The sequence below is a fragment of the Diorhabda sublineata genome, chromosome 3, assembly GCF_026230105.1.
Source record: "Diorhabda sublineata isolate icDioSubl1.1 chromosome 3, icDioSubl1.1, whole genome shotgun sequence".
NCBI classification, from domain to species: domain Eukaryota; kingdom Metazoa; phylum Arthropoda; class Insecta; order Coleoptera; family Chrysomelidae; genus Diorhabda; species Diorhabda sublineata.
The window spans coordinates 8,077,132-8,104,022 of record NC_079476.1 but is presented as its reverse complement, the minus strand read 5'-3'; the positions used below and the strand labels follow the sequence as shown (position 1 = coordinate 8,104,022).

Below are 26,891 nucleotides of genomic sequence, written 5' to 3'. Positions count from 1 at the left end.
GTTAATTGCCATGTACCACACTTTTTGAAATGCCTACTTTATCTGCTAGCTCGCGCACATTCATTCAATGATCATTCAGTAACGCTTTGTGAATTTTCTTCAATATTACTGGAGTCGTAGCCTCATTTGGTCGACCACTGCGATGTTGGTCTTCGCAGGACGTACAGCCTCGTTTAAACTCTGCTACCTAATAATTAATTGTTGATAACGAAAGAGCAGTCTCACCTAGTTCAGTTTTTTATTGGTTGGGCTAAGGCTTTTCAAATAAAAGAATTGTATCCCATAATGATGACTAAATTTTTTCATGTTTACAAATTCACTGATTAAGTTCACTATTGATGGCATCTTCAATTTCAAAATAACTGCTGTATAGATTGCGTACTTTCTAATACAGTGGTATTTTCAAGCAACTACCGCCATCTCAATGTGAACATCCTCGTTACTTGTTTCGAAAACACACTATCACGATTGTCTCTATATTTTCGTGGAAAGTATGCTTTTTGATTAGCAATATTTGTTTGTTTTATTAATGCTCTTCCATTGCCTTCTTCTCATATTCAAATCTCAACTGCCTCAATAACACTGATGAAAAGGTACTACCTAAATAAGTAATCTATATAGCTAAATGTATTTCATTACTAACTTGTTCTATCAGTGTAGGCATAAATTCTCCATGAAAGCAAAATTATGAAATGATAAAAATCAAAACCTCTATGTCCAACTAATATAATATAATAAAGTTAGTCCAACTAACATAATAAAGAGTTTCAGATACCACACTTTGAGCAACCGGTGAAAATAACACTGTACTTATAATACTATGATGTGTAATACTGATTTTATTCAATATTATTCCAAGTATAGACTTACTTTATTCTAATAGTTAAGAACGTGGGATGCTCTTGAGGTATAGTTTCATATTTTTATTTATTTACTTTGTTCACACATGCTATATAGGGTATTTATTTAAGACAAAAATCCTTAAATAGATGTTTACTTTACTTAACTTAACTAAGTGGTTGAAAAGGTCTACCATAGTTTTTGTTTTCAACCACAAATATTCAATAAAATTCATAACAAACTTCTGTGCTCGTGAATTCTGGAACCGTTGGGGGTATTCATACTGAATACAGTGTTTACACTACCATTACACCAACACTCACAATTACACTGTCTGATACGCGTTTCGATAACCAAGTTATCTTCTTCAGAGACTGAAGGTAAACTAATATCTAATGACTTGACTTACCTGTTTTATACTAAATTTTTCCACCAATAGTTCCAGCAGGAAAAAATTCCTTGGCGGGAATATTGATGTTCATTCTGTGACTACTAAAATATAGAGTTGGCTGTAAGGAATTAGCCCTTTGTCCCTATTCAAGATACTCTTACATCTAGCAATTTCAATGCTCACAAATGCATCCAACAATTGCGTGATTGGATTTATTTTTTAACAATTTTACATTATTAATATTTATGTCATGATTGTGACTGGCAACTAGCAAATGAGCTCTTTAAACCGGACAATAACGAATCTCTTAGTCTGTCCAATACACTTTCCGTCCCAATCACCACACCTTATATACCATATATGTATATATATATATATATATATATATATATATATATATATATATATATATATACCACTCTTTTCCAAATTTGGTATATCCTTAGGATTGTCCAACAATGTATTGTTGGATTTATAAACCAATTTAAAACCCACTCTGCTAAACAACATTCCTTCAAAACCTCTTGTATAAAGAGGATTGAACGGTATCAGAGCAAATTTTTTCTTGTTTTTCACTTTGGGTTTGGAAAAAAGTGGTTCCACATAGAGATTTCTTAAAGAATGAAAATGAATATTCCCGCCAAGGTGTTTTTTCCCGCTGGAATTAATTTTCGCGGGATAGGGTTTATTGGTGGAAAAATTTAGTATAAATCAGGTAAGTCGAGTCATTAGATTCTAGTTCACCTTCAGTCTCTGAAGATGATAACTTGGTTATTGAAACGCGCGTCAGACTGTGTAATTGTGAGTGTTGGTGTAGTGGTGGTGTAAACAGTGTATTCAGTAACATTTACCACTTGGCAATTGTAAAATAAATATCGTAATCTTCCGGTCTCACAGCATTTTAAATATTACGAGAAGTCGGAAATTTTCAAGTTTATCATGTACGAGGCATATTTTTTAAGTAAGTACCGTTTTGGAATTAAAAAAAAGAAGTGCGAAGATATCGCAATAATTTTATTTTTACATCAAATCCTGTACCTTAATCAAATTTTCTACATAATTTCCGTGAATATTGAAGCACTTGTCATAACGTGGCACCAGTTTTTGAATACCCTCCTCATAAAATTCTGCCGCCTGACTTGTTAACCACTGTATCACAACTGTTGTGACATCGTTATCATCTCGAAATCGCTGACCGCCCACGTGTTTCTTCAAGTGCAAGAACAAATGGTAGTCGCTAGGAGCCAGATCAGAGCTGTAGGGAGGATGATCTAGAGTTTCACATTAAAAAGAATTGATGAGATCTTTGGGCCGATTAGCCACATGTAGACGGGCATTGTCATGCAGCAAAATGATACCCTTACTCAACTTGCCAAGTCTTTTGTTCTGGATTGGACTATGCAGATTGTTCAATGTCTCACAATAAGACGCTGCATTGATTGTTTCATTACGAGGCCGACACTCCACTAGCAATAATCCTATTCTGTCCCAAAAAACTGTGCACATGATTTTCCGGGCAGAAATTGTTTGCTTAAACTTCACTTTTTTGGGTAATGATGAATGTCGCCATTCTATGGATTGTTGTTTCGATTCTGGTGTGACGTAGGCCACCCATGTTTCGTTGCCAGTAACAATTTGGTGTAAAAAATCTTCACCTTCATTGTGGTACCGCTCAAGGGAAGTCAATGCACTGCTTAAACGTTGGGTTTTGTGCAAATCCGTCAACATTTTTACGACCCAACGTGAACACAATTTCCGGTATTTCAAGTTTTCGGTCACAATGCGATACAAAGCACTACGATAATATTGAGGAAAGTAGTCGCACAATGATGAAATTGTAAAGCCTTCTGTTTTCTCTCACCTTTTCGTCCACCAAATCTTCATTAACGACCGAAGGAAGCCCACTCCGTTGTTCATCATGCACATTTGTGCGGCCATCTTTAAATGCTCTCACTCATTTTCTTACCATTCCATCACTCATAATGCTTTGTTCGTAAACTTCACAGATCTCACGATGAATATCGATGGTACTTCACAATCGGACGTTTTTAAGTTTCTATATAAAAATAAAAATCGAAAATTTTGTCTTCAGCGGTTTGTATAGAAACAAGGGTACAAAACAGAAGTGTTGCTTATCACACTTGTTATAATCGCAATATCAGCAATATCACTTTCTGTGCGAACATATTCTAATTTGAGTCAATTCTCACAGACCTTCTCACTGTTCATTTGACAATTTTTTATTATTTTTAAGGCACTCTGATTGTAATCAGGTACTTCAAGTACATTACCTCCTTCATACAATTTGCCGCTGCAATATACTCGGCTACGGTACTTGGCAATGCGACTATTGGCTACTTTCTAGAACACAAAAGTACGAGGGCTTCACAACAATATATTACATAGCCACTAGTGATATCTCATACACATGTTCACAGCATAGACTAGGTATAGTATACTTCTATAGTCAGGTAAGGTAAACTTCCTAAGACTTATATATGGAAATTCTGTTTTTTTTTGTCACTTAGCATTGGTGTCTGCATTGACTTAGAGTTTGTCAAGATAAACTTTTCGAATACTGCTTGATTCTACATCAACATGTATTCACCTGTTCTTTGCTTTTGATAATTTAGAATTCGTTTCTGAGATTTCTTATCAGGTTTTCTACATCTTCCGCTTTCTTCCAAGTACCCTCTACCCTAGCTGACATACTTGATTTACATTCTGCTCATGTGCTTCAGGGATAAACATAAATAGCTTTTCATTGAGTTCATCATAAAGAAACGCTGTTTTGAAATCAAATTTTCTTATTACAAAATCATTACTTGCTGCTATTACAAACAAAAGTCTTAAAGCACTAGCATTCACCACTAGGTTTCGGTATAATCAATTCCATAGAAGGATGTCGGTTTTTTTTATATATCTATTTCATAGACAAAGATAAAGAAACACAAAGACAGTTGAAAGAAACAGAACTAAGAAAGAGAAGCAAAGAAACAGAACTAAAAAAGAGAAGCAAAGAAACAGAACTAAAAAAGAGAAGGAAAGAAGCCAAAACAAAGCTGGGGTATAAAAAAATAATGGAAAATCTTGGGAATGGAACAAGCAATAAAATTTTTTAAAAAACTTATAAAGGGGGAAGAGGGCTGGAAAATAGGGATAAAGACCGGGCTATGGAGAAGAAGTATTTAAATCCCTCAATCACACAACAAGATAAGAAAGAGGGAGAAGAAAAAATAGTGACTAATATCAGGAAGAAAAAAACAACATACGAAGAAAGAGGAGGAGAAACCTGGAACATAGCAACGATAAATGGCAATAACTGGAAAGGAGAATAAAATGAGATGATGGAAGAAAACGAATTTGATATCCTCTCGATAACCAAAACGAAAAAGAAGTGGAAGAATAAACAAAACTGGAAGGAGAACATCTGATTATATACAGTGGGTTTGATAATATACAAAGAGCTAATTCAGGAGAAGTGCATTAGCAATAAATGCAATAGAAACGGAATTATAAATTGGAGAAGAATTTCGGAAAGACTAATAAAGCTAGAAATTGAGAAGGAAAAATATATATATATAATACTGATAAAATACGGTCTAAACGAGGAAACACACAAGAGGGAAATAAAAGAGTTCTGGGAAGCTACAGAAACAGAAGCGGAAGATAAGATAAGATACAATAATAAGGGATATGAATGGAAAAGTAGGAAACAATGTAAAAGAAAAGTACGGAAGCATCGGAAAGTTCGAAAAAATGATAAAAAACAGAAATGTCCAGAAAATTATAGACTTTTATGAATTGAATTGTTGATAGCACCTTTTACCAACATAAAGACATCCATAAATAAACACGTGAGGTGATTAGTAGAAACCAAAGATATATCATTGACCTCTACCTCACCAAAAAAGATAGTATAAGGTTAAAATGAGGATACGACATAGGAAGTGATCATTTTCTTGTAAGAGTGACAATGATGGAAAAATCAAAATAAATAAATAAGAAAATTGACCAAAGGCTATAGATTACGAGACTATAAAAATACAGAAGCAATACCAGAAGAGAGCAGATGAAGGAATAATGAAAATGAAAGATAAGATCTCTGAAATGTATCTTGAAGAACTGTGGAAGACGTTCAAAACTATACTCGGCAATTTAGCTTCTGAGGGTATGTAGAAAAAGTAAAACAACATTTCAAAAAAAAACTCACACACTAGTGGAATGACGAAATAAAAGAGGACCTAAAGGGGGAAAAATATTATATAAGTGATATATCAACAATAACAAAAATGATGAAGTTTATGAAATATATGAAAAATAGAGGAACCAAGTGTAAAGCCAAGTAAAAGAAGCTAATGCTAAGTCGTGGGAGGAGTTTGGAAATGTTGTATCATATAATACTAGTGCAAAAAGGTTTCACATACTGAGATCAATCAGAAATAAGAAAAAAAACTTCAATTAACATTTCAAAAACAACAGATGGTAACATTATAAGTGACGAAAATGAAATATTAGACAGATGGAATAAACACCTCAAAAAGTTACTCACAGAAGGACCTATAGTAGTTGATTTAGAGAACGCCTCCGATAGTATAAACAGAGAAAAAATATGGGAAATAATAAGGAACAGAAAAGTTAGTGAACAATTGATAAACATAATTAAGAACATTTTGAGAAAACAGAGAATGTGGTACAAGTTGACGGGAAGAAGCCAAGTAGTTTTGTAAAGATGTGTGAGTGAGACAAGGAAGCGTCTTACGCCCATTATAGTTGTTTATTATCATGGACGAATCGCTAAAGAAGTGAACAAAGCAGAAAAAAAACACTATTGGAAACAACAGACCGAAACCAACGTAAGCGACCCATTCGATAATACAAAAGAATAGCTACAAAACAGAATACAGAAGTGAAATAATGAAATGAAGAAATATTAACTGCAGATAATCATATAAAAGAACAATGAAAATATCAAACAAATCAGAAAAAATAACTACGTAAATACTAGAACTTGAATAGAAGAGCGTAAACAATTTAAAGTACCTGAAGACAATAGTAAGTTGTGATGAAAGAATCGACGAAGAAGTAGCCAATAGGCTAAATAAACAATATCCACATGCTTATTTAAACAAAAAAGAGATAACAAAACGTACAAAATGTTGATCTACGGTTAAGAATCCTGGATGCTAACCAACATATTGAAACAGAAAATAACAACGTGCAAAATTAAAATAGCGAGAGAGAAAGCACTATTGTAGATACTAGACAAAATAAGTAGAAAATTGAATGTATTAAGGGTAGTGAGAGAAAATCGAACAATAACAGTTGAGATGGCTTTGACACATTGTAAGAAAGAAGGAAAACAACAGTTAAAGTGATATTGGAAACTGAAACTAACAAAAAGAAGAGGAGAGCCAGGCCCAAAAAGAAATGGAATACAGAATTGCAAATAAGCAAATAACCAAATAAAGAGACGTCTGAATTAGAAACGCGCCAAACATGAAGCAAATGATTGAAGCAACTATAGAAGAAATGTCACCTTCACACCTATGGAGGAAGAGGTTGCGAATAAGAGAAAATCTATTAATATATTGTGTATTTGTGGTTCAAATCTATTAAAGAGTGATTTCAATTCTAATTCTATTTATATGATACCCACTTCTCTCCGCTCCTCTTCTTCATCTAAAAGAAGAAAAAGTCGAAGTTTGCGAACCTATATATAATATATCGGTATTATCGGTAATATATCGAGTGACTCAACTAAAATTTACACCCCTAATGATTTTCGGTCCAGTCAATTTCAATTCATAGACTGATTTCTTTCAAAGTTTCAAACTTTTTTTTATTAGTCCAGTGTACAGAATCATCCATTGAGAAATATCAACTGGCTGGGATTTTAAGTAAAACATTACTTAGAACCAGTTTCTATGGTCAATGCAAGCTCTGTTATTTCATTTTGAATGATTGTCTTTTAAAAAATACAGAATTCTTCCTGAGTTATTAGAATTTTTTCAATTATCAATTCTGTAGATTCACATACAAAAACATTATGGTTATAAAACTATTCTGCAGGAAAGGGAGAAAAATAAGCATGGAACACGGACTATGATTACTAAAAGGATCGGATAAAAATGAGATGAAAAGAGATAATGAAATATCAATCTTCACAGATAGTTTGATAATATAAAAAGGTACAGGAACTCATGTACTTTCAAAGGATCTTAACATCCAAAAGCATTATAGACTAAAAAATGGATTTCATATCAGTCAAGCGGAAATATATGCATTAAGGAAAGCTGCTAGGTTACCAAAAAAAAGTGGTGATTCAAAAAGAAACAAAACAATCGATACAGAAACTGTCCTGAATTCATGATATTGGAGTAAGTTTCTGCTTGTTACCTGGACTAATATGCTTGCTAAAAGTGGGACGAGTGGAGAGGATACAATAACGGTGCTATAACCAAGAGAATTATAAAAAGAATTGACACAAAAATCAGATTAAAACATCAGGACATAGAAGTGATTGCACGATATCTGGAGTGATTTGGCTAAGAATCAATAGAAAGAAAACAAAAAAGATAACAACATTCATGAAACAATCAATCCAAAAGACTATTGGAGTAACTACTTAGCATTGTACTGTTAGCATAAGACTCTAAATACTGGAAGTGTCAATAGACAACTATATGTAGAAAGAGAATCAGAAAATAAGAGAAGATCGAGCTTTCGCACTGTCGTTGTCCTGTCTTGACGGGAAACAGTGTCAAATATTGCAGGACGATACAACAGATTGCATCGAAACAATAGCAGAATTAGAAATAGAGAAAGTAACAAACTTTATTCTGGATTTGAGATTCCTAAAAATACAGAGCGTCGATTTCCGTGTCAAATGGAATCTATAGTATCAATATTTTCTCATAAATTGATGATTGAAGAGATAAATTGTCTAAAAGCTTCAATACTGTTTATTATCTATTAGATACATGAATTTACATACTTTTTTATACCTAGTTTTAAAACTAACGATTTATTTCCCACATAATATCCAGTTACATTGAATTCTATCATATTTTTTTATTTAATATATATTTTTCTTAAAATTAGTGACTAGGTTTCGACTCATTGGAGATGCCTTTTTCGACAAATCCGATAAAAGAAGGAGGGGTCAATTTTAGTCTAATCATATAATTGTTCCAAAATAACATTTCTACATTTTTAATATTTTTAATGAATAAATTACATTGTCGAGACAAAATGGACCCCACGAAAATAATAATTAAATATAAAAATTATATCGGTAAAACTAGTTAACATTAAATATATATTCCTACATATTCAAAAATCATTAACAGAACAATAAAATATACATCAATATCTACTACTTTTCTTATACTAAATTTATTATTTGTCTTTGGTGGTTCTAGTTGTATTTTCCATATTAAATAAACAAAAGCTAACACTTCATTTATACATTGAGATATGTAATAAATTAGGGATCACTTTACACAAATCGATAATTATCAATAGAGTAGTCTTCTCTTACAACCAAAAAATCTCATTTTCACTATCGGGTAGTATTTTTTACAATCAATTCGACGACGGTAGGTATTCGAAAAAATACCTGAGCTTTAGACTCGTTGCTACACCGGTATACTTATAAGAGCTAAATAATAATACAGATCACACAATTAAGTGGGCGAGCCTGATCTTGCTCATGATTTTTGAAGACCAAGCCGTGGTCGACAATCTCTCAGCCAATGCAACTCATAAGAGAGCCTAGTCGCGTTTTTTGAGGATGTATAATCAGAAAAGTAATTTTTACCTCTAAATAACGGTCCTTTGATAATATCAAATATAAAGAAGGAATTTTATTTAATAAATCAGAATTAATTAATTTAAAAAATATTCCTCCGGATTCCTAACTCAAGTGTACCGTTAAAAAATTATTTTCGTATTCGATTGTTGATACCACGAATTCTCACTTTATTGTGGCATCAATCTCTTCATAATCTTCGTCGGATACTCGGTGATAGTCACGTTGATTCATTTTTAATTTTTATCACGTGAGAGTAAACTAATATACTCTGACTGGGAAGTATTGCGGTAAAAAATGTATCACAGAGTGATGCTGAGTTATACTCGTTTGAGATACAATGGTACGGATTCTTTTTGGTAGGTCAGTAAATCATATTCATAATCCACTAACATCATAATAGTACCAAACACAGAAAGAAAGAAACAGCATATCGTCTCTATGCAAAAGTGATGGCAGATTGTATCTCAATAGATGTTATTTCACGAAACATGTGGCGATTAAGAAAATTTCACACAGTGAAATTGATTAATAGAGAAAGAAAACATTTCGTAACATCAGCTTCCAACTAATGAAAATATTGATGCAGTGTTTTTTTCCTCATTTATTAGTTCACAGTATTAAATTCAGTGATTTGACTATTGTTCTCGCTCTGTTTATTCTACATTCTATTTCAATATCATTCGTCCCATTTTTGTCAAAACTAACTCCTAAATGTTTATAGTTCTCACATCCCGTTATAATTTCGTTGTTTTCTAGTTATATGTGAGTTGTTTCCTCTTCTATACATAATTACTATGTTCATCTGTACTTCCCATTTTCCATATTCTTCTTCTAGTTTACGTGCCATATATTCTAAATCATTTATGTCGTTTGCACATATTATCTGATCCACTGCAAATTGGAGGATGTATAAACAGGTGTCATTGTGTGTCATTTGGATCCTCATTCCTTTGCATTTCTTTTTTTTTTTAATTTGGTGAGATACAACACCCTTGTTTAAGGCATTTGTTGACTGTGAAGGATTCCGATACTTTATTCCCAATTTTTGCTGCATCTCTATATAAGTTCCTGATGGCCTTTGTGAGGGTATGGTTAATGTTGGTATTCTCAAGAGTTTCCCATAATTTTGGGAATTTTTGAACAGTAATCTGTGCCCCTGCCCCACCCCTGTGTTATGTACTCATATGAAGTGAAGTTATTAGCATTTTATTTTTGAAATTTATCCATAAATAAGTCTTCCTTCAATCACCCGATCCCTTGATTTCAATATTTTTCGTACTTTTCTAATTATTTTACATATATTTGAAAATGAGACTTTCTTCGATAATGCTTTTACTCTCTACAGTTATTTTGATATATATACATTTAGAAGAAGCATTTATTGGTATATATTAAATATTCAATAGGTATAACTTCGATTTAAAATGACAGCATTACTGCATTCATAAATACGGACGTGTATTAATTATTTATTTTTTCGTTATTCTGATTTAATCCTTTCTACTATTGTGCGTTAGTATACCTATTAAACATTCTGATATTCAAAAAAATTTAAATGATGGAACATAAGGTACATTTTGCAAATGAACATAAACAAATTTATAACATAACCTACGTAGTGCTGTTATTTGTTAATTCGTTTATACAGTACATATATTAAAAACACATGGATATTTTTTTTATTGTTTATGCCTAAACTAACAGATAAGAAAACAACCTGTTTCATTTTGCTCTAGAGTATTTATGTAATATATATCCTTATATATTGCTATATCATTTATTACAAACCTCTTATATTTATCTTTCTTTGACCAACAAAATAAATTTTGAGACTAATATAAATAATAAAATAAATAATTTCTTACAGGAGAATTAGTCCGGGAGTGATCAATGCTGCCGTGTGCAATCATAGGGACAAGGATACAACAGTGGTATTCTTATGTATTTTGAGCCGCTGAATCCAAAAATGCCCGACGTTTTTGCGAAAAACTGGTACGTTTTGTTTGAATCGCAATTGTTTAAACACATAATAAACAAATTGTTTTTCTCTGTTTGGACAATTTTTTTATGCAAATATGGCTCATTTTTGTCATTTTTCCGTATAATGCATATTTAAATATTTATAAATTTTGAATGTCGAAAAATCGACGGTTTTTACTAACTTTCTATGTTAATACATTTTGACCAACTCAACATTTTTTAAAATTGAAAAATAGTACTTGTTCTTTGAACCTTACTCTACAAATTGGTATACTTCGATATTAGTGCAGGTCCGGTTTTTGGCACTTATTGCGATTGGGCGAATATGTTCTGACGCGCATTTTATGTCGTTAATTTACTATCTGCTTTAAAAAGAGATCAATTGAAATATTCTCAAATCATGGAAAAGAATATATTTTTCGAAATTTTTTTGCAAAATTTATCTTATTGAATAAATATTTAATGTACATTATATCATAGTCAGTATTACATGTCTACGCACAAGCTGTTGTCCAATGCTTCAGTATTATTTAATTTAATTTTACACGTTATTTTGATTTTTATTATAAGAACATAATCAACAAAATTAAGGTCAGCTCTGACGCAACAGCAAGATTTTTCGGAAATTTACCTCGACAACTTGATACGGATTCATCGATAGGAGGCAATAATATGTGCACTCGCTTTGGAATTGATAAAACATGCTGAGCTTCATATCCATACAGAAGTGGATCCAGCTGCTCTAATTATATGTAACTTGATAGATACTGAAGTAAGAGGGAATTCAGTGACATCACATTTTTCGAGATAAACCCAATAACAAAGCTGGTCAAAAGTCACATACGGTATTTTTTTATAAACATTAGTGAGGTACTGTTCAGTCAATTCTATACAAGGATTCATACATTCCTCTAAGATACCTAAAATCGAAGTGTCATTATTTCATATTAATGACTAATTTTCTAAATCGAACAACAAACTTTCTATTTCATTTTCTCAATTGGCTCAATGATAATAAAGTCAACTTGTAATCTAACAACTAAAAGTTACTAAAAAATTAATATTTGTTTAAATGCGTTCTATTCCAATAATCCAGGTTGTAATTTGTTTGATCTTGTAATTAGAGAGCTTATATAATGGAATCATATTGTTAATATTGATGCCAAAGTTTTTTATTTGATCTTTTTTTTAAGTTAGATAGTAAATTAGCGACATAAAAAGCGCACCAGAACAGAGCCACCTGTGTTCGGCGCGCGGTGATCGAGGCATATTTTTCAATTTTAAAAAATGTCCAGTTACACAAAAGTTATTAATATCGAAAGTTAGTAAAAATCTTCGATTTTTCAAATTACAAAAATTTATAAATTTTCAAATATGCATTATACGGAAAAATGACAAGAGACCTTATCTTCTGAAAATGGGCTATAATTACATAAAAAAATTGTTCGAACAAAAAAATTGTGTGTTCATAATTTGTTCAAGCAATTGTCATTGTTCCAGTTCTTCTCCAAAAATGCCCGGCATTTTTGGATTTAGCGGGTTCAAAATTCATGAGGATACCATTTACTCAGTAAATAGTTTCAACGCAGGATATAATTACAATCCAATAAGTAAAAATTGAAATTAGTTAGCTATATCAATTGTACGTAAAATTCTACTGTATTTTAAATTTGATTGTATTTTTTAGTTCAAGTTTTGTTTAGTAATTGATGAAATAATAACAATTGTCATATTTCATTCTTTAGTTTAGAAAGAGAAGAAGGCCAATATTTATATTAACAGCAGATTGTGATAAATAATTAATACAAATATTAAGCAGGGTCTATACGATAAGATGAATACTTAGAATAATACCTACAAACAATGACATTCAAAATTCATTGTAATGTGGTCGCAATTATGAATATTTGAGAAAGAAATTTTTTATAAACGTTGTTGGTAAAGTATAGCTATAGCCTCATCGTCTATTATGTACACCTCGGATACATTTACGAAGACGAAAATCCATTAAATTTGATAATAATGACAACAAATAATGATAATTTTTTTCCAAATAAGAAACTTCAGTTATCGACAAGATATTTGTTTCAATCAATCGACAAAGTAATTTCTAACAGAAAGATGTTTGACGTGAAGAGTTTACCAGGTACTGCAATAAATGTAGTTTCCCCATTAGCATGTAAGAATTGTTGATGTTAATTAAACCAGTTGTTATTGATATTTTGTTGGAGCTATTTCACCCCAAATTATTCGTCAAATAGCAAACATAGCAGTGATTATTTATGACAAATTACTACCGATATTTTAAAGTTCAATTAAATAAGTTCAGATTTTTCAGCTGGTGCTTAAATTCGAATGTTTATTCCTATATATATACCTATAATGCAGCTGAGGAATTTCTTTGTTGGACTATGGTGTCTATATAGTTCTCAAGGGCTTAAAACAGAAAGAGAAGTTCTATGTAACTACCAGATACATAAATGTTTCATGAGATATAATCTAAACTACAATAGAAGATTGTATAGACAATATTCACATTGAATTTGTGTTTATTTTCACAATAATTTCTGTACCCATTGCACCATTATAAAAAAATTAACTGTCTAATTTTTGAATGTTCTAGAACTGTAGTATATGTAAATCCTATACTAATTATAACTAAATCATATAAATCAGCTCATTTTCACTAACCTAGACTTTGTGATAGCATAGAGCTTACCAAATAAATGCATTCGAAAGCTCCTGATTTTTCCCGAGAGAGGTCAGTGACTAAATTATTATCTCTTTGAGAAACTTTGCTGAGGTGAAGCATGTCCATTCCTGCTGAATAAAAATTCGTTAATATAAGTGTTGCATGATATTTGATGTTTCATTTTACAATTTTAGAGGTATTATCTTTAAGCTGAACAAAATAGCTAAATTCTATTCCACAGTGGTCTGAAATTTCCTCTTAGATTTCAATTTTTTTCAAGCCTCTATAGCTTAGAACGACATCTTGAGGAAACTTAAATCGTAATATATTTTTCTGATGGTGCTTTTATTATTTGCTATTCTGTTCATTTCTTTTACGAAATTTGGTCGATTATTGAAATTTTTTAAATCGTCAAATATTTTTGTTTAAAATTTTTAAGAGGCACAAAAGTCGATTGAAACTTCTACATATCAACCCCATCTAGGTTGAGACTGACATGTTTCAGCCAAGAAATCCTTCAGATACTAATTAAAACAAATAGAGATATAACTTCACAGCTTTGTTTCAAATTCTTTAGTAGTGCCACTATTATGGTCATAGATATGTGGAATCTTTTTTCATCGCTTTTTTTACAACAATCATGTCAAGATACGGCGATTTGCAAATCGCCCTGAGTAGGTACAAATCAATAGGTTTCGATATCATATACGATCATTGGGTTTTTTATTTGCATGAATAACGGAAATTTATTGTGGGATATGGTTTTTGTTCGAGAATAACCTTGATACACGAATATTTTCTACTTCAGCGCTGGGGCTTGGATATTTTTCTTGAGAAAAATTGAAGAGAAGAGAATGACGCGCCGAAGCAAAGAGTTTGATGAAAATTTAAGTGGACAATAGGACAGGTACAGCTGCGGATGTACTATTCCTTAGTGTAGGTGATTTGGCTGATGAACGAGTTCAAAAGGTTATAAGAAATCACAGAAAACCTGTAACACTGATGATGCCCACTACCAAAATATATCCATTATTTATATTTTCCAGGGAGGGAAATAACTGCTCTCTATCAATGTTCGTTTTTCTGATAATTAAAGGCACTTAATGCTACTGAGCATATCAAAAATTTAACACGCTATATTTTTCTATGATTTCTATTGTCATGCATGTCCGACGAGGCGTGTTGCGCATCAATTACGGTTGAGATTTATTCATAAAAGGCTTAAAATGGGGAAGTTACCAAGAAATCGAAACATTCCACTGATGATAATTTTATTAAATAATGTTGGTTTAATGTGGCTAATATATAATTCATATCTTAATATCTTACTAGCTGACCCGGCGAACCCTGTTCCGCCTTAAATGCAATAAATAAGCCGATTTTCGAATGTATTAAGTTAACTTTTTTTATTAGAAAATAAAAAAATAATTAAATACATTAATCATTCATTATTGTTTCTGTATTTTAGTACATAGGCTGCTCTTCACTTAAGTACCTTGTGATACACGACATTTTTTGTTTCATTATCAGGCGCAAAAACGAACAACGCAGATGGTCTTCCGACCCGTGAACATGCCACATATAATTGACCATTGGAAAACATGAATGTTCTAGATTCCAACCACAAACTTTCAAGTATTGGCATTATGATTTGTTGATGGTCATGGCAAATGCAAAACGGATCGGAAATTGAAGTCTTTTAAATTCAACCGGCATCGGTTGGGATCATCGGGATCCTCGAAATGAGAACTTCTACACCTTTGAATTTTCCTTTCAGTATCGTCGCGTAAATTACATTGCTCATCAAGTTTCTAAGCACCAAACGCGTACCGTTGCACAGTTTTGGTTGGTTTATGTTTCGAAGCATGATTACTACGGAGCCAACCTTTAGGCGTAAATTGTGCGGTGGTAAGCCAGGCACATCCAAGGAGTTTAAAAATTCAATTGAATAGTTGGTGGCTTCATCTTCATTTGTGACGCAGTCAATAGATTTGAATGAATGCATTGTTCCAATGATCTTATTTTGAATTATGTAGTTCAGGACATCTACATCTTTATTCTTAGCCTCTAAAATTACTCGCTCACTCAACCATTCATTATTTTTGTAGTTAGAAATGATGTTTGGAAATACATTGTTGATAAGTTCGTCTTTTGATGAGACAAAATTACAGAAATTATTTGGAAATGATATCAATCTGCTCGAATCATCGACAGGTACTTGACCATTATCGATAGTCAGCAATTGCTCAGAGAAATCTTCGGCATATGTATCATTAAGCAATGCAACTCTCATGTTTTGTGTCAGCTGCAGTTTCTTCACATAGCGCCATAGATTCGACGATTTGAGACAAGCGTTCATTTCGTCGGCAGCCGTAGATCTTGGAATTACTGGTAGTGTTTGGCGGAAATTTTCAGACAGTAAAATCATTGCACCTCCAAAATATCTCCAGTCATTGCGTGAATCTTTCAATGTTCGGTTAAGTCTAATGCATGTTTATGCGCCATAGTGCATTCGTCCCAGATGATGATTTTCGATACCGATAAAACTTTGGCCATTGCTGAGTTTTTTGCAATATTAGACGTTGGCTCTTCAATAGTTTAAAGATTTAACAGTAATTTTAATGCTGAATGAACCGTACGGCATCCTTTTAACAATGTGGCTGCTATTCCAGAAGAAGCAACTGCAACCGCTATGCTGGATCTCGCACGAACAGTGGCTAAAACCACTGACATGAGGAATGTCTTACCTGTTCCATCAGGGGCATCTAGGAAATATAAACCACCATTGCCATGATCGATGGCCTTCACTTCCTTTTGTTGGGAATTCAACAGGGGTACATCACGTTACCGTTCCAATTCTCGATTATATGCGTCATTCATTTCATGAATTGGCCCTGGCATTCCTAATCTGATTAATAAACTACCGCACATGATGTAACACATATATTCGATCAAGAGTAAAGCACGATTATGTATCTCCTTATTCATCTCAACATCGTGATTTCTGGAACTGATACGAATTTGACATATTCTGGCATATTATCCTTGTATTTGTGCCACCGGTTACATGGGTTTAATGGAAAGCATATCGAAATTATGATAGCGAATAATGTGAGTATCTGACTTGGAGATGTAGAAATAATGGCTCCAGCGATTGTCGTATCCCAATGGGTATCGTTTTGTAATAAGTTCAGTTCTTCACATGCAGTAGGATATGTTGGGAATTTTACACCATTAACAGTCCGTAGTTTCTCAAATGACGTTGGCCCACGCTCATTTACCAGCAACAACCGCAAATACAAGCACTCATCATTCTTTGGATGAACTGTATACATACGAACAAGAGCTTTGTCGAGAAAGATTCGATCGTCTTGGTCGCGGCATTAGTAATTGAACTTCACTTCAATTCACGTAAATATTTATTTCACAACTCAAATTTTCAACCATTCATTCATAGTCAAAATTACTTGACCTGTTATTCCAAGTCTGATGCGTTTTTGTTTTACCACCTTTCATAGTTCACTTCACTTTTTATTTAAATAGGTTATGGCTCCATCATTACATTATGATTGTTATTTATTTAATAGAAATAGTTTTAATATTGATTTCTTACAGAAATCAAATTGTCATGTTGTTGTTAAACTGTTACTTTATTCATATAGAAATTTGGATTGCCTTCTTCTTCTTCCTTGGGTGCCCTCTTCTAACGAAGGTTTGAGGTAACCCCAGCAAAGTCATTTCTTTCTCTGGCTCTTCTTATCAGCGTGTGAGAATCTAAACCGGTCCAAATACGAATATTCTTCAGCCATGAAGCCTGTGGTCTGCTAGGACCACGTTTTCCCTCTATTTTCCCTTGGATCAGATTGTCTGTATTTGTCATTTCTAATATGTCTCCCAGATACGTGGTTTTTCGAGTTTTTATTAATTCTATAAGTTCCCTGTCGGTGCCTATTCTTTGCGTTACTTATTCTCAGAGTCCTCCAAAAGATCCACATTTCGAAACTCTTTAAGGGCATTAGTGAGGTCACCTTGAAGATCCAAATCTCCGTTCCGTATAATAAGTTGTTGTATTTCACCGTCCGGTACCGGATTTTAAGGTCGAGTGTTCGGGATGTAAACAAATGTCTCATTTTTAGAAAGATATTCTTGTTTGCTTGATGCGTAATTTTATTTATGTATCTGGGTCTATATCTTTTGTTAACCAACACCCCATATATTCAAATTTCCCGACATTTTCGATGATACCACCATTTACGTTGATAGACATGGGAGGATGGTTGGATGTTTTAGAGATAATCATGGTTTAGGCTTTTTTGACCTTCTCCTATAATTTTCATGTGATCCAAGAATGCTTAGATATCCTGTTCACTGAACCATTAAGACCGTGACATCAGCGTACCTTATATTATTAAGAATTTTTCCATTAATTTTAACACCTTCTCTTGCTTCATCTAACGATCTGGCAAAAACTTCTTCTGAATATATATTGAATAGTAGAGGAGACAATACGCATCCCTGTCGTACACTTCTTTTGATGCTGTATGGTTTTGTGTCACCGGTTTCAGTTCTCACCACTGCATTTTGGTAAACATAAAGCATAAAGAATCACTATTCACTTAGTTATGTTGTCTTTATTCGTAATATTAATGGTCATTTTGAAATATAAAAAGAACTATCAAAGTACCTTACATTGACAAACACCGAATACGAATAGTATCTGATGATTAAGCCTCTATCTAAGTAGAATAAGAACTCAATTGGAATGTTCTGTTCATATGGAGAACAAAACTAATTTCACATAATCAATACGGATCTACTTCATATCAAAAAAATCTGATGGTTAAGCCGATGGATAGCTTTTATAAGGATTTATGTACTACATGACTTTATCCAGGATTTCATGCTTATAAAAGGTAAGTTAGTTGATAATGTTTGATAGTTTGACTTTTCTATTAGGCTTACAAATAATGAATAAATATCAAATTTATATGAAAGTGAAAAAAATATAGTTCGTAATTAAATGAGCTCAAAAAATGCGTAGATATTCCCGGTTTAATCGAACACTTTTAACACTTTTAAATTTTGTTTCATATTTTCTTATACATTTTCTCTTTATTGATAACTTAAAAGGCTTAAGATTTACCTGATTATTCTTATCATCAAAACTATCTTAAATTCTTTAAGTATCTACAACTAAACTTTTGCAGCTATTAATTATTCTTGAGAGTTTACACGTCTATTTCTAAAGAATATGATACAAGCTGAAATTTTACTATTAAACTCCTTGTATAAATCATGTAACTTGCATACATGAATTGTAATAGAAAAAAAGTATAATTACTCGTAATAATGTAGCTAAACTTTCCCAAGAATCCTGATTAATCACTATCGGAACTGGACTCCTCCACCACTTTTGGAATTTCTGCTTGAGCCGTGGGCGGTGGATTGGCAGGTTTTGGAACGTAAGTAGCTGAAGCATAAGCATTAGGCGATTCTCCCTCAGTGTGTTCTATACCAACCCTAAAATTTGAAGTAATGATAACAGCTGGGTTGCTTTTAAACATTCTGAAATTATGTCATGTTTTATGGGTTGAATATCAGTTCATGTTCTTATGTGTCTTATCATTTTTAAAAAAACTCTATCTTTGTAACAATATCACAAAGCTTATAATAGGCCACCCGGTCCGTAATAAATCGTTACATTGTAATATTTTTGTGCGTATTATAACTTGCTTCTGGTTGCAACAGATGGTGCATTTTTTTAAAAGGATACAGAGTTGGCAGTGTTTCAATATGAAAAGTGAAATATGCCAATCGGCCTGTTACATTTTTCTATTTCGTTATTGGAGTACAATAGAAAATACAACCCGAGCCGGATAAAGGGCGATTCGAGTGATTGGGGCAAATCGAGCGTTACTATTAAAATGAATAAAAAAAATTGTGTGTGGCAGCTCCGACGCACGTCTGGAGTTTACTCCTTAAGTTCGATAATCTAACCAAACGCAAAAAGAGTTTATTTAACTTAAAAAAGATTGATACTGTATAAAAGGGTAAATTTGTTAATTAATGAAAATAATATACATATATAAATATATATTTATTCAATTTATTCATTTCATATACATTTATTATAACTAATCGACGAAATATTTTACATTAAACTTTTTACAATAGTCAATAATCTCGATAATTCATATTAGGTTGATTATCTAATTTTATGTGTTGTTTTCAAATATATATTTATATGAACTACATCGATAATTATTAAAATATTTAATAAATACAAATTGCACATGCTCATACATATGATACATGAATTATAACGTACCTTGCAACCACGTGTTTGTTAGATGTTCCGGCAATATCATCTACACCTCTTTCTGCCATAGTTATTTGAAAATACTTTCAGTTCACTTTAGCGGAACACAATGATAAAAATTGAAACTTCACAATAACAATATTAATTATTGATATTTATAATAAAAACAGCAATATAAGTATGTCGACACTGACAAATTAGAAAGTTGCGCATAGGGTGCGCACCAAAAACGTAACGAGGTCATTCATCGATAGATTTTACTCCTCACATTTTTCTCATACCGGGCTCCTTATATATGCAAATCGATTCTTAAGGAGTAATCTCCAAAAAATTTCGTTATTTAGAGCAAATTGCTTTTGACGATAAGCGAGAAATTATAACTTATTCAAATAATTAAAAATATATTTATTTTAAGTTTGTCTGCTTGATGAGATTTATTAATGTGTTTATTATTATACAGGGTGTTTCTATATTCGACCTACAACTTTCTACCCCAGAGAGATCTCAATAAATTATTCATTTTGATATAGGAATACGAACCTTTACGGGGCCTAGTTGCTGAGATATAGGGTGTTCAAAATTTTAAATCAAAAATTTGCCATAAATCAAGAACGTCTTAAATTTTTTTTTCAAATTGGGTGACCTAATGAAATATTTTGACATGAACAAACTTTGAAAAATCTAGCGCTGATACGGTTAGTTGTTACTTTTATTCGCCTATTTTTTACGGCACCGGAGCAAATTCTTTTTTTAATTTTGTCTTAAATTGCCAGATGATTTTTAGTAAAAAGACAAATAACCGTTTATGGAGCTAAAATGAACGGCGTTGTAGAAATTGTCCTCTAAACAAAAGTCTGCAAGTACGTAAGTAATTTACAAATTAATAAATTATTTATTTAATTCGAATAATGATTGAACGTAAGTAGTTTTAAACAAAAATTCATAATCTCAATTTCAAACAGAAATTACAATAATAACAAAATTGGCAATGAAAATAAAAATAATAATAGCACAAATTAAACTTATTAACCGTATTACAACAATGACAAACTTGACAAAGTTACAGTAGTTGTTCACACTGTTGGCCGCTTACTTCAATACACTTATTACACCGTTTTGTCAGTGAAAAACGTGTCTTTGGAAATAAATTTGGATGGGATTGAATGATTTCCGCTGCAGCTTGAATTCTAGCTATTGGATCTTGTTCACATTCAATGATTGTTTCGTACATTAAGGACTTTATGTAACCCCATACGAAAAAATCGATAGGATTCAAGTCAGGTGACCTTGGAGGCCAACAATTGGGTCCACCCCAACCAATCCATTTTTCTCTAAAACGTCAGTTTCAGTAATTTCTTGCCGCTGCAGCAAAATGAACATGCTAATATCATTTTCATTGACAATTTTGTAATTATTGTAATATATTTTTATTTGAAATTGAGAATATGAATAATTTTTATTTGTCTTGAACTGAATACGCTTGATCATTATTCGAAACTAAATGTTTAATCAATTAATTTGTTTGCAGATTTTTGTTTAGAGGCCAATTTCTACAACACCGTACATTTTAGTCCATAAAAGGTTATTAGTTTTTTCACTAAAAATAATCAGGCAATTTAAGACAAAATTGAAAAAAGAATTCGCTCCAGTGGCGTAAAAAATGGAGATCTCTCTGTGGTAGAGCGTTGTCAATCGAATATAGAAGCACCTGTATAATATGTACTTTATAATATGAAAAGCTGATACCCGTAAAAGCTCATGTCAAATGTTTTAAATTTAATCGGGATTATCCTATAGTATAGTATATTCCTATATGTACATGAGCTACTTTACGTATCTACTAGGCAACTAGTTGTGCAGCCGTACTAGCCAATGGTAGTATCAATTATTGTCAATTGTTTCTTGCATTTGTAGTTCGCTATTCTTCTAATCATTATAATTATCAGCGCAGTACATTGTAACTACAATTACCAATTGTGGAATAAGGTAAATACTAATTATAAAACATAATCTTTATTAACAAACAATTATTTTTAAAATTAAAAATTTAAATATATTATGTGATTAAAAATAGATTAGCCTATAATTTTATCACTTTATGTTTCTAAATCTAGATGTCGAATCCACTGAAACGAAAAAGAGATTTTTGAAGAAAATACAATAGTAACCTAAAAAAGAAAACGAAAAGTGCAAAAATTAAAAGTGCTTTAAACAAATTTTTAAAAATAGATAACGGTGACGAAGTAACTAATGACAAAGTTGGAAAATAAAGATAGTATCAGCTAAATCAACACCACCTATGTATTGATTATATTCCCTAACAATCTTGGGCAGGTCAATGTTGATCTACCTCATATTTTTTTGTCATAACGTCGAATTAGGCCCTTCACCTACGAAATTGGACACCATCTTAACGACTTCATCATCTTTCTAAGCAGCATTTGGAATTTCATTACCATCAACAATAGGGTTCAAAGTCGGAACTATTATCTCGTCGTTATCAAAGTCATCTTCACTGTCTTTACCACTAAGTAGAAAGTCAATAATTTCATTCTCACGAAAATGATAACGCCATGAAGACATCCTAGAAAGAGGAATTTTGTATTAGCTACCATAAATATTTTTCACCATATCTTATCAATGTTTCATACATGGAACAAACACCTGTCACAAATCTTTCTAGAATACAAATAGAAAAAATACACAAAATACTATCAAATATATAATTTTAGGCACTTACCTAATTATTTAACTGAAAGCTGCGTCCATGCAGTCCAACAAACTATTTTTGATGAATCTCAAACTTTTTGCATGTACCAACTTACAACGGATAACGAACTATTGAAATAAACTTTCTATAATATACTAGTAATGCTATCTCTGTGTAAAGTTATTTATTAGTTCGTTATATATAGTCATAGTATATATTCTGTACTATCTTTTTTAGTTTGTTACAGAAATGTCACAAGGATATACAAGAAGTTAATCATATTGATAACTTGTTGAAATTAAACAGAGTTGTATCAATTATTTTACAAAATTTTCAGTATTATACTGTGCATCGAATACCAGGTCGTGAAATGCTTTCTCCAATCGAGCAAGGCGTAATGGACATTATCGAGTGTTCTCAAGGGAAGATCATAATTGGGTGCAAAATACCGTGAGACGCTATGTTATATCAAGATCTACTATTCGAAGAAGACTTCATGATAAAAATTTACATATTAGAAGGCCATTGTGGTCACAACTGTTTTCCCTAGACATTGTACTGTTCATATCCAATGGACGCGGGAATATAGGAGTTAACTTTTGTCTCAATTGAGATAAGTGTTATTCACATATGAAAACAGAATTGGACTCAATGGTATTGGTGACAAAAGACAAGAGTTCTGGAGAGAACCAGATCATCATTGGCAAACATTAATTTCCTCCACGAAGCTGATCCGTATCGAGTGGATACCGTAATTTTCTGTGGAGGAATAATAATCAACCGTTGCATCCCATTACTTCGCATATCACATGAAAGAGCAAGTCAAATTTGCCTCATAAAATATGTTATTATTCCCATTTTCTACTCAATATACGATTTAGGTTGAAATGTTCTGGTTACTGATAACCACTTCGCACAAAATGGATTCACTGGAAGCAACGTATCTTATAAGATTGATTGAATTAGTCAGTCAATTGTTTTGATTTGAAAACATTGAGGATTATTTCAGTATATTATATAAAACTATTCACAATGGTGTCAACTCATCTAAGATTGCAAGTGAGCTAAGCGTTAGAGGAATGTAACCATATTCCACCAGATACTATCAATGGCTTTATTATTTCAGTACATAGTCCAACCTGTTATTTGAATATGAAGGAGCTTAGGTCGACTATCGCTATTAATGTTTTTTTTTTACTATTTTCCTTCCATCGAATTTGTCAATAAACTTGCAAATATACATTTTCAAAGTTTTTAGAAAACCTTATGTCATAACTGACATACTAAGAGAACAAACTACTTGTATTCCATTGTTTTTTTAATTTCTTCCTCCAACAAGCTTGAGAGAGGAATCCAAGATTTTTGACGTTGTGACTATTATAGTACTTATTTCCATTTAAACTGTCTTTTTGAGCTTGATAATTTTCCGTCACCAACCCCACTTTTAGAACTGTCTGATATTATTATTATAGAAGTCGTAGCCACATCCGCTGATGGAATATGGAATTGTGATAAAGAATATATGATTAATTCAACACATTCAATCTGCTACCCGCTGGTGCGGCGAATAGTCGAGAATCGAAGAATTTGAATTCGTAAAGCTTTCTATCGAAACCAGAAATTGATTAACGAAAATTTTGATCTTTTAAAAACTATCGAACGACTATAAACATTTTTACAATATTGATCAAGAGAGCGGTTTCGCATTATATCTACTAGAGTAGTTAAAAAAATGACGTATTCGTTTTCCTCTAGATCATATTTATATAAATAGTTACGTTTTTGAAAATACAGTTTTGAAATATTTAGTGATTTACTCAATTTTCAAAACTCCTTATCTCCAGTCTCTGAAAATGATAATTCAGTTATCGAAACTTGTCTCAGATCTTGTCAATATTCCCAAGTAACACACATACTCTTTTATTACTGAATTATTCTATAAAAATCAGTATAAGAGATATTATAGGATTAAGGGTAAAATAGAGCAAGGAAAGACAATTGAGGAGTCAAAAAATGTAAATCTGTTCAGTCAACCCGGAGTAATTTATGTTTAAAGAAAAATGTAAAATTCACACATTTCTTAAGATATCCCGTAATACGAAAAAGATATCGACATGCGGTTTTCGCTATTCTGTTGCTGATTTAATCTACTTTTATATTCCTTAATTAAAACTGCATGTTTCCATTTAACATTTTTCAAGGATAGCTAGATTTAAGAAAATAAATAAATAGCGCCCTCTGGCGTATATGTTGCTCATTAGGTTGCTTCGAAATTATAACTCTTACATTAGTAAAAAGGAGCTCTCTTCAAGAAGACTAAGTTTGCATAGATAGGTTACGTAGAACTGGACATACAGGCGTTTTTCCTAATAAAGTTCCCGCTTCCCCCCCTCCTCTTATTTGAAGAGATAGACTAAAACTTGTAAAATGAAATATACGCTGAATTTCTTGAAGAATATGATAATCATAGTTTAAATGCATCTTAATAAGGCAAAATTTGTAAATTATTAATTTTATAATTTTTGGTATTTAATTACGCCCTCTGGCGGTGAACCTACAACTCTCTGAATAATTTCCAGGTTTTTCCCGAGGTCACTTTTGTCATAATTTTTTTTTCCCGAAGCTGTACTATAAACGGGTCCTGAGATATGGCCGAGAGCCATTCTTATTGGGACACCCGGTACATGCCACTATTCCTCAACATTTTCCATTTTCTTTCCTAATCAGTTCATTGATTCATAATACGACAAACGACAGTAAAATGAGCAGTATGTAATGTCATTGTAATATTGGCAGTCATATTGTTTATAGAACGATCGTTCTCAAAAGGTTACTGATAGTGTGTCTTTTCAGTCTCCTCACCTAACTAAGAAAATTACTAACAACAACAATAATGAGTTCCCATTAGGTCGTCACGTTGTCTAAGGGTTATTTAGAGGAAGTAAACAAAATTTATACGAAGCTATATTCTTTCATTGTGAAATAATTCTGAATAATGGTACAAGTAACAATTTTGGTTGATTATTATTATTATCATATTATTTTCATGATAATCAGTTTTTTTAGCTGTTTAGAACTTGCCTATTTTCAAGAAATTTGTCATTGATGTTGATGGAGGTCATATACTGTATGAAAATTTCAATTTGCTTTTGAGAAAGAATAATATGAATAGTTGAATTTGGCTATATTCAATGGGGGGACGTCTTTAGGAATTTACTTAGATAGGTTTCGAAGTAAAGTAGATTTTCTTGGTGAATTTTGGTGAAAGAATGATTTTAAATATTGTTTCATGATCAATAATTTGTATTCTAAAGACGGCACGATGCTCATTATCGAAAAAAAATGACAAAGTTATCGAATATTACATTATTTACTTACATTCACCTTATACAGCTTTCAGGCCGATAACTCTTTCAAATTATAAGTAAAAAGTGGTAAAATAGAAATCTTTAGTAATATAATAGAGGATGATTGAAAATGATTGTGATCCCGTCTCTAGGATAGATAGAAAACTGAAAAATATTTGGGGTTTGCTCAGTAAAAAATTTTCGTAACGCCATCCGTATTCAAAAAAAAGGGCGTTAAAAAAAAGAATTATCCCTTTTTTTCGACTTTGCCACAACTACTGGCAGCATTGTATTAAAGTTTTATACGAATATATTTTGGAAGCTGATACATCCAACGAATTTATTTTAATGTTTGATTCTTATAGAGGGCGCTAGTTGGACGGTTGTTAACAATTGTTATTCGACATATGTTTCTCAATATTAGATATTATTAAGCAAAATTTCGAGTGAACTTAAACATCATTCAATTTTTTCACCAAAAAGCGACTCCTAACAAAACTTGATATTGTGTGCTGTTTTCGGAATATTTTGATTTTAAAATTATCTATAATCTAAATAATATATAATAAATCTAATATTGAAATAGTTATGTTCAATATTACATGGTACGAACCGTGTAACTAGCGCCCTTTATGAGAGTCAGTCATAAAAATGAATTCATTAGATGTTATAGCTTCCAAAACATATTCGTATGAAATTTCAATACAATCAAATACCTTCGTCCGAAGATGGCACTTTGAGAAGAAGAAGAATATCTTGACCACCATAATAAAACAGTCGAGTAAAATGATCCTAT

General features: G+C 32.1%; 2 protein-coding genes across 3 annotated transcripts in view; both read right to left on the bottom strand.

Moving 5' to 3' along the window:
* Nucleotides 1-8,178: 8,178 nt before the first annotated feature.
* The window catches only part of LOC130440909 (protein stoned-B), a 26,158-nt gene continuing 7,445 nt past the window's right edge, over nt 8,179-26,891 (bottom strand). The window contains exons 10-11 of one of the 2 annotated variants that reach the window (XM_056774263.1): nt 19,061-19,239; nt 8,179-13,850 (exon numbers count right to left, since the gene is read on the bottom strand). In XM_056774263.1, the coding sequence (XP_056630241.1) occupies nt 19,098-19,239 (142 nt within the window). In that variant the 3' untranslated portion in view covers nt 8,179-13,850; nt 19,061-19,097. The remainder of the gene's footprint in view (nt 13,851-19,060; nt 19,240-26,891) is intronic. The other variant, XM_056774262.1, reaches the window with a different exon arrangement.
* On the bottom strand, nt 15,425-16,147 carry LOC130441204 (uncharacterized). Its single transcript, XM_056774773.1, has one exon. The coding sequence runs from the start codon at nt 16,145-16,147 to the stop codon at nt 15,425-15,427; it is 723 nt and encodes a 240-aa protein (XP_056630751.1).

Coding starts and splice junctions, on each gene's coding strand:
- LOC130441204 (XM_056774773.1), bottom strand. CDS start 16,147: ATGATTTTACTGTCTGAAAATTTCCGCCAAACACTACCAGTAATTCCA.